The sequence below is a fragment of the Papaver somniferum genome, chromosome 5 (genome assembly GCF_003573695.1).
Source record: "Papaver somniferum cultivar HN1 chromosome 5, ASM357369v1, whole genome shotgun sequence".
Lineage (NCBI taxonomy): Eukaryota > Viridiplantae > Streptophyta > Magnoliopsida > Ranunculales > Papaveraceae > Papaver > Papaver somniferum.
In genome coordinates this window covers 192,159,850-192,168,241 of record NC_039362.1, presented here as the reverse complement: position 1 = coordinate 192,168,241, position 8,392 = coordinate 192,159,850, and the positions used below count along the sequence as shown (strand labels likewise).

The following is an 8,392-nucleotide window of genomic DNA, read 5'->3' as shown; positions in this document are numbered from 1 at the left end:
AGCCTTGCGATTATGGTTTCCTAAACATCACATGTCGCCTAATATTCGTTGGTTGTGTTGCATTTTTGTTGAGGATCTGATCCCAAGCACATATACAGTTGATCCAAAAGTTTTTAAGTTTTACAAGACTGCTATCCTGAAATCGTGCTGTGACAGGAATAGATAAATAAAAAATAATCTAAATGGAATTTTACCATAATGGAGATTTAATAAATAATATAATACTGACGGAAACAATTTCATCAAGTTCACCCAAATAATACTTTCTTAATATATTTGAGAAACAACTTCAGCTACATGCCGAGTAACTTAAGACACAGATATGAAATCAAATGCTCCCACTAGTTAAACTTACAATAAAGCCGCTGCTAGCAGCAGCAGCAGCAACACAAGCAACATATCATGAAAATAAAAGCAAAGCAAGTTATTGACGGGTGACTGACTGTGTTCACCTCAGCCAAAATTTGCTCAAATTCTGAAAACTATCAACTGCATCTACGAGTCCCTCTTTAATATTATCAGGGAGTACTCGACTTACAACACCAACAGATTTCATTAATGGTGTATGTAATGAATGCGAAAAAAAAAAAACGGCAGAGAGAATTTAGTATGAGCCGTTCAAAAAAGACCCATCCTGAAATTCTCTTCAACATCACCTCACAATCTTAAACACTATATAGGTAACTGATAGCAGAAGTAAAAAAAAAAGTCCTGCAGAGGTTAGATGTAAAAAGAGATGGTAAAACTTAAAAGGGGTGGTTTTTGATCCAGAGGGTTAGGTTTAGAGCGATTTGGGTGCTCTGAATTGTCTACCATTGAAGGTTTGACCGAAATTCCAATTGGAAGGAGTAACATTGTTAGAGACAAGAGTTTCGCCATCACTTGTTGTGACTTTAAACGAAAGGGCTTGACCATTAAGGTAACTATTGCTTTGCCAGTTTTGTCCCCAGTTTCTTGACATAGCTTGCCATCTAGTTTTAGATCCTTTGACTGAAACAGCAACAACATCACCAGCTCCACCAACATTTGTAATTAAAACCAAGTTAAAGTATGAGTGTCCATTAATGGTGAATCTAATTCCACCCCTCTTCTTGCAAGCAACCCTACAAACAAACAACGATAAATTGAACGTTAGACAGATTCTGAGATAAAAAGGAAGAAATGGGTAAGCGGTAAAATGGTAATTACGTACCTTCTATAAACAACAGGGACAATACCAGCACTGTAAAGAGCTATTTTTTGGTAAACAGGCTCAGAAAGATCAAAGTGTTGTTGAGGAGCATTACACCAACCACCAGCATTATTAGGGAGAGCATTGTTTGGTGGACAAAAATTAGTACCAGTAACTATGATGGATCCAGGCAAACACCATTTTGGATCCTTATCACATTTGAGTTCAAAACAAGCACCACAACTTTGTCCATTGTTGAACAGAGCAGTACTCAGTGCAGCTGTGTTTGTTCCATAGCCCTGACTGTAAAGATTTCCATATCCACAAGCTCCTCCTGAAAAAAGATTCCCCAAAAATAAATGGTACTGTTCAGATCTATAAAGCAGTTAATGGAGAAGAGATCTTATATGGAGTTTGCTTTCTTACCCATAGTACCAGAAGCATCACTACCGCCATAGAAAGTTGCATGAGCACTAGACCATCCACTTCCATAACCATGCACAGTTCTGAACATAGTGAGAAGGGCAACCAGGGAAAATCCAAGAAAATCCATTGTCTGCAATAAAAATTGGAGCATTAGAGATTTCTTTGAGATGGAAGTACTGTTCGAAAAATCTTGAAGCTGAAACAAAAACACGTAAGCAGTGAGGAAGGAAATGGTTAGTTTTGAGCTTACAGTTGCCTTAGATTGGAAGTTGAAACTAAAAAGTTATCCTAAAGTTTTAGGTATAGAGGGAGACAGTAATGAAGAGAAGGTGAGGAAACTGTGAAGGGGTGAGAGGTACATTTATAGATGGGGAAAGAAATATAAATAACTTTTAAAGTAAAAATAAATAAATAAATAAATATATATTTGAAATAAAGCAGATGATGAAGAGACTGTTACAACCCATGTGAGTGCAAATATCACACTGATGAATGATGCACCATACAGAAAAACAAACAGAAGATGACAGAGGCAGTGGTAACGAAGAAAATCAACCTTAATCTTGGCCATTTACTGAGACCAAAATATGCAGTTAAAAGCTCAGAATTCTAAACAGCTCCGGAACACACTATAATGCAGTCGGGTTGAAAGTTGAAACTTAAATGCAGGTGAAAGAATCACGCAGTCGTTAAATACAACTTGAATTTTTGTCTCAGTCGTCGTGCATCCTTGAGTTCAAAACTTTTGACTTAGTTACCAGGACTGTAAAAATATGGAGATTAATAAGAAATCCATGATTATATATTTGTGTCCTAATTCCAATTTAGAAGTGCAGTGCATTCCCTCACCATTGCAGGACTCCAGATTAAGCACATTTATACAAATTATTTACCAGTTCAATCACCCAATTCGTTGCAGAAACAAAGTTAAAGCTTTTTAGGGTTCAAAACCCAATAGTAGCTTCACCTAATTTGGTTACAAAAGTTTGTGCTTACTGTAGTGACCAAATCAAGGTCTGTAAATACCCTCTTACACTAATTTAGCTGCCCAGCGGACCTAACTTTTTACAAGAACAACGGGTCGTTGCTTCACAAAATACATATGTACTCTGAACTACTTGGCCTCTACAACTTTACTGAAGCTTCTTTTCCTCGTCGTGAAGGTCTTGATTGATCTAATTTTCTCGAATAGATTACTTTTAAAACTGTCCCTTGTCTAGAATTTCTTTCTCTGCATCCATCTCATAGAACCCATGTATACTTTAGCTCGAAGATAATCTTTCATACTTTCTCTACTGACATGAATCACATGATCCGACGTTAAAAGAGAGGATATCAAAGGTAACAAACTACAGTTTGAGTTGCAAAATTTAACGGATGAAACTCTTTTCAGAGCATATGTTACACAAAAGCTCACCAAATGTGCTTAACAGTGCTGTGTAGCATGAAATCTGTTAATCTTCCGACTCAACGTCTTTCATTTTATTGACAATGACTTGGACCTTTGCTGACAGCAGTTCATTGTGTTCTTCCACGTCTTTCATAAGTGTGTTTAGTTGTTCTCGATATGCCGCACACAAGCGTTTTTTGCGACGAAGTTCTGCTGTTAATTCTTGAATTCTCTTATCCTTCTCATCCTACAAATATAAACACATTCAAAGAAATATTATCAAAAGGGGTTTAAGGGGCTCATGAAGTCTAAAGCCTGAATGCGTACACAACTGTACAAGTAATGCTCAGGTCCACTTGGATCATGGAATGACATACAACTAACAGTTCACATCCATGGTACAATTTAAAAGATATGATAAAACCCTTGTGAGCTGTCACAAACAGCTTATAAAGAAAACATGGAAAGACCATTATCAGGGCATCGCTTTTGAACCGCTCCAAGTATTACTCAGCTTAAGCTTTACAACCTCCATAACCTGAAGTTATAATTCACCTTTAAGGAAAAACTGGAAGCTTGCTTTAGTAGATTACCTTACAAATGAATTACAGAACTAGTGATGCATCCAGTTAACCTCGGTCCTAAATTGGTTATTCAAGCTTGTGAATGCTAGACAATTCCAGTAGTTTAGGTAGGTAATCATCTGTTTCAGTTGCCTGTACGGTTGTACCATACGTATTGTTGCAGGTTGTTGTCACATATTTATATATTTGTGAACAGAAAAAAGTTAAGGCTGAAACATGGTGCACTAAATTTTCCACAGATAATCAACATGCATAAGCCAGCTATAACATAAATACAACAATTGAGCATGTGTTTTAAGACCTGAGTCGAGGTAGAGTACTTCCAGTTATTATAAATTAATATTTGAGTTGAGATATAGAGTTAGAGAAAATATACTTCACTTTGTATTGGCATTACAAAGAGAACTTACCATTTTATGACGACGTTCACGGGTAGAAACCCCTAGTGGATGATTATGGTCCTTCACAAATCTTGTCACAACCCACTTTGCAGATTTCTCTATCTTTACCAGGATCATTGCTTTACAACCTTCTCGTGCGCTGGTCCTCGGCTTCCTAAGGGGTCCATGTTTGCCTTTAGTACTATTACAACGACCTTCCTTATTACATCCAAGTCGACGAGAAAGAATTCTTCCATCAACTTCTGAACGGCGGCATGCCATGACACGCATGATGAACCCTACTTGTGTAGCATAGTCATCATAAAATGCTGTAGCCGCATCTTCAGATTCAAATTCCATACCCTCATATGGTTCAAGAAGTGCAACATTATCTCCACAGTCTACGAATTCTACTTCATCAATAGAGCAACCTAACTCTCCAACCCCATCATCAATACGGGTTTTTACATCCACTGCCCAAACAACAAAGTGTGTAGTGTTATATTTGCCAAACAAATTAAATTACAAGTAACTGACTGAAAGTAATTTCATTATTTATGTAACCAAAGATACATATCCCAAATGATTGAAACCCGAGACATCCTAACAGAGGATGCACTAATATGCATGTCAGAACAGTCTTTATTTCCGAACATATGCCTAACCAAATCAATAGATTGACTAGCATCTAGGATCTTGCAGCCTCAGTTTGTTAATGAACACAATACATAAAGAAATAATCAAAGCAACATGCTAACACAACCACAAAAAGCTGTTTACCATGAACCCGGAAGAACGATGGTTTGTTCCTAAACACACCACTTGGGAATATTGGGGTACATATCCACAATGTGTTGGTTCTTTTGCGTTTGTCTTTACATTCTCCTAAGATAATCAAAGTGACACTCCAGAGTCTAGATTTGTAAGATGAAGTGGTGGGAATTCGGAACAAACCTGAACAAAACCAGCCAGCCCCAACTTAGTATGTTACAATAGGTACCATTTCTGTAACACCAACCACCACCTATGAGAATCGGAAAACCCGTAAATGGAATGTTGATATTGAACTTCTAAAAGTTCAACACCTGAACTTGTTTTACATAATAAAAGGGTTTCCTTTTCTAACTGAAACTGTTCTACTAGACATATTAACAAACACTCTAAATACATCTTCAGAAACCACCAAATAATTGAGTTTGAACTACTTATTTTGACAACCCATTTCTCATTTAACATTTTTCACACCAAATTTAAACAAAATTTTTCTAAATCATCAACCTGAATTACCAAAATTTTAAAATCACCAAAAAAGAAGATAGAAAACTGAACTTACTCAAATTTTCAACTCTTTTGAATCAAATTTGAGAAACCCAACCCTTCTTCTTCTTCTCCAGAAATAGAGATAATGACGATGATGGATGGATGGGTGGTCAGGTGAATTTGACGGCTGAGACTCAAAATCAAAAGTATTCTTTTTTTCTTTGTTCAGGCCTTCAATTTTCAACGCTTACTAGAAATCAAGAAATTTGCTTTGAATGCTCAACTCATCATCTCATAAATGAGAACAAAGAAAAATGGGATGAAAGCACCTGACTGATTCACATAGGGCAACCTCATTTTCCACATCACATTTCAAACGAAAAAAAAATAATTAAGAGGAAAAAAGAAACAAAAAATAAAAATGGCTTCGCCCGGACTTTAACCGGAGACCTTCAGTGTGTTAGACTGACGTGATAACCAACTACACCACGAAACCATGAAACGGAGTACTTCTGAATCAATCCACAACAATTATAATAACTTTATGATCTTATCGTTTACATGGCCTCCTCCTCAACATTTTATCCGAAAATTTCATCAAAGTTGATATCATCCTTGTCACCAGTATCTTCCACCCTACCCATGATTATGTCGTCAAGGTTATCCAGTAAAATGCTCGTTCGGCTGAACTCTGCCATCATATCACAGCAGTTGTCATTATTATTCAGTGGTGTTACTTCTGTAGATGAAAATATTTCTGTTGATGGTGCTTGAAATAATGACCCCGCATCAGCCGTTATTATTGGTAATGTAGATGTCGATGGCTGCAAGTTAACGTATGAGGGTTGCACTGGTCTTACTTCAGGTGCAATGATTTTTGCGGATGGTGTTTGTACCCATAGTGGTGATGACATGTATGGTCCGTTGTCATAACACGGTTGTTGTGTTGGTACTGCATCCAGGGAAGGTGTAAACATTGTTGTTGATGCTGGTACTGGTACACATTTCTTCATGGCTTCAGCAACAGAATTATCCTCTCCAAACTTTGAATTCATCATTAGTTCATCATTGTTCACTTCTAATTCTGCCTCGAGAAATCCAACAAATTCACCCAAGTTGTCTTGTTCTTGTAGGAGTGACTCAGTAGAGCTGCAGGTCGAAAGATCATCCCGCTGATTAGTTTGTAACATGTCATCTTGGACTCCAGACGAGGAAGCATCTGGTTCTTCAAAACGTTGTCGTTTTCGTGGTACCTGATGTGCACTGATTGAGGGAGATAACATTGTTGTTGTTGATGGCTGAGGTACTGGGAAGGGTGGTGGTTGTTGTAGTATTTGGTTGTCAGCATGTGCACCGCCCCTCCTTTTAATCCAACAAACAACAAACTCTTCCTGCAAGTTCAAACGAGCGCATAAGTTTGAGACCATGCATGCATGTTTCAAGATTTGCAAAAATAAACCAAAATTTCAATCATCTAAATCAATGGTCAAGCTAGGTTTCCGAAGTAAAAATCTTTAAAAAAAAAAGGTAAAAAAGAGAGATGTGAAAACAGAGAACATACCTTCATCCCGCGAGAATCATAAAAAGTTTGAGGCAACGAAATCTCGTGCATAATCCAAGACGACTGTTTTCCTCTTTTTGCATACTCCGAATCACCCTTCCACGAGAATTTATATGATTTATTTGTGCCGATAAGAGTATTGATTCCAGGTTGTATAATCGCTTTACCACCGTCTTCACCCCACTTTCCATCTCTCGTAGTTCGTCGTATGTTCTTGCCGGTTTTAGACACCCTAACTATGGGAGTGAAGAAGTAGCGAATTTGTTCGCCTTTCTCTTTATCATCACAAAAGTATCTTTTATCGTAGTTTTGATTAATCTCATCAAACAGCACTAGAGGATTGCTGTAGTCGTTATAGAGGTCTTTTTCAAACAAGAACCAAGAACAAAAACCCATATCTTTTCCAAGGACTTTTGGAGTTAAGTAGTACTCGATGAGTTGGTGATCAGTTGGATTGAACTTATAACCTCTAGGAATTTCTTCTTCCCCAAAATCCATATTCGGTGATGTCGGCTCTGATTGCTATACTGCTGCTATCTGACCGATCGAGATCTCCGAAATTTCAAAACCCTTCTGTCTCTCTTTGTATCTTTCTGTCTATCTTTCTCTCTAGGTTTGTATGAGTAATAATATAACAATATCACAAAGGTACATGCGCGTGTGTGTATATATATATATATATATATATGATTCACAAACTAGTTTTCTAGTAGGATTTCTAGTAAATGATTTCTAAATATTAAGAAATATATGTAAAAAGAGAAAACCGATTGAATAAACTCAACGTGGCAGAATCTCACAAAACCCTAATTCTTGACCAAAGATTGACCAAAGACCGGCGTGGACCTCACTACTAATTAATTGATTGCTATGACTTCTGGCTTTTTCTTTGGGAAGAAGAAATTTTAATTATAAAACATATATACCGTAAATTAATTTTATTGTCCTAATTTTCCAATAAGAGTCTGTCTTGAATAGTCCATCGGTAACACTTTTAGACCGGAAACATTCTCAAGTTCGAATCCCAAACTGCCTTATTATCTGACTCATTAATTTAAGAGTGATCTTGGAGCTGGACTAATGTGAAATTATGTTGCTTATATTTAAGTAACTTCCTGATCTTTCCAGTTTCTTCTAAACTTTAGATGGGCAAAGATCACATTACAAAAATTGTGAATTATCAGAGTGAAAACTAGAAAAGGAAAGAATATTGTTATTACAATCTACAGACCAAATAAATTCAGACAATATTAATACTACAATTAATACAGTGTAAAAGACCAAGACTAATATTGACCTTGACTGTTTGACATTGATTATTATTCCTAATAGCCCCCCTCAAGTTCATAGTGACAGACACATAAATGAGCTTGAAACAGAGAAGAGCTAAACAGAGTACAATGAAAAACATCATTGAAGTACATCAAAACAAGTAAAATGAGAACTAGACGCAAAGTCTTCATCAGCACCAAAAGTAGACTGACACAATTCAACATCTTCAGCAACAGCAGGTGTTCCCAAAAGATGTTAAAGTAAAGAAGAAAAAGCTGGAAAACATAATCCCTTCGTAAAAAGATCTACCAGTTGATGTTGAGATGCAATATGCTGAATTGTAATAAA

General features: G+C 36.7%; 3 protein-coding genes and 1 non-coding gene across 8 annotated transcripts; all 4 read right to left on the bottom strand.

Moving 5' to 3' along the window:
• Positions 1–775: 775 nt before the first annotated feature.
• On the bottom strand, positions 776–1,921 carry LOC113284109 (expansin-A15-like). The gene is made up of 4 exons (XM_026533518.1): positions 1,848–1,921; positions 1,598–1,727; positions 1,193–1,505; positions 776–1,103 (listed from the first exon to the last, which is right to left on the bottom strand). The coding sequence occupies exons 2-4, from the start codon at positions 1,722–1,724 to the stop codon at positions 782–784; spliced, it is 762 nt and encodes a 253-aa protein (XP_026389303.1). The 5' UTR covers positions 1,725–1,727; positions 1,848–1,921; the 3' UTR covers positions 776–781.
• A 608-nt stretch (positions 1,922–2,529) lies between these two features.
• Positions 2,530–5,454, bottom strand: LOC113284110 (protein FAR1-RELATED SEQUENCE 5-like). Of its 5 annotated transcripts, none has more exons than XM_026533522.1 (4): positions 5,285–5,454; positions 4,906–4,975; positions 3,982–4,424; positions 2,530–3,234 (listed from the first exon to the last, which is right to left on the bottom strand). In XM_026533522.1, exons 3-4 carry the CDS (start codon positions 4,309–4,311, stop codon positions 3,052–3,054), a joined length of 513 nt encoding a protein of 170 aa, XP_026389307.1. In that variant the 5' UTR covers positions 4,312–4,424; positions 4,906–4,975; positions 5,285–5,454; the 3' UTR covers positions 2,530–3,051. The 5 variants fall into 5 exon arrangements, with proteins under 5 accessions (XP_026389307.1, XP_026389308.1, XP_026389305.1 ...); XM_026533523.1 differs by having other exon boundaries at positions 4,906–4,956; XM_026533520.1 differs by lacking the exon at positions 4,906–4,975 and having other exon boundaries at positions 2,530–2,892; positions 3,015–3,234.
• A 179-nt stretch (positions 5,455–5,633) lies between these two features.
• On the bottom strand, positions 5,634–5,707 carry TRNAV-AAC. The gene has a single exon. It is a non-coding gene; the product is annotated as a tRNA-Val (tRNA).
• An 85-nt stretch (positions 5,708–5,792) lies between these two features.
• LOC113280426 (NAC domain-containing protein 91-like) lies at positions 5,793–7,270 on the bottom strand. Its single transcript, XM_026529048.1, has 2 exons — positions 6,773–7,270; positions 5,793–6,602 (listed from the first exon to the last, which is right to left on the bottom strand). The coding sequence occupies exons 1-2, from the start codon at positions 7,268–7,270 to the stop codon at positions 5,793–5,795; spliced, it is 1,308 nt and encodes a 435-aa protein (XP_026384833.1).
• Positions 7,271–8,392: the final 1,122 nt, after the last annotated feature.

Bases quoted from the DNA above. Each gene is read 5' to 3' on its own strand.
- LOC113284109 (XM_026533518.1), bottom strand. From the start codon at position 1,724: ATGGATTTTCTTGGATTTTCCCTGGTTGCCCTTCTCACTATGTTCAGA. The intron at 1,506-1,597 runs GTAAGAAAGCAA...ATCTTTTTTCAG, and splicing joins TGATGCTTCTGGTACTATGG to GAGGAGCTTGTGGATATGGA. The intron at 1,104-1,192 runs GTACGTAATTAC...GTTTGTTTGTAG, and splicing joins GTCCCTGTTGTTTATAGAAG to GGTTGCTTGCAAGAAGAGGG.
- LOC113284110 (XM_026533519.1), bottom strand. The intron at 3,235-3,981 runs GTAAGTTCTCTT...TTATATTTGTAG, and splicing joins GTGAACGTCGTCATAAAATG to GATGAGAAGGATAAGAGAAT.
- LOC113280426 (XM_026529048.1), bottom strand. From the start codon at position 7,270: ATGGATTTTGGGGAAGAAGAAATTCCTAGAGGTTATAAGTTCAATCCA. The intron at 6,603-6,772 runs GTATGTTCTCTG...TTGAACTTGCAG, and splicing joins ATGATTCTCGCGGGATGAAG to GAAGAGTTTGTTGTTTGTTG.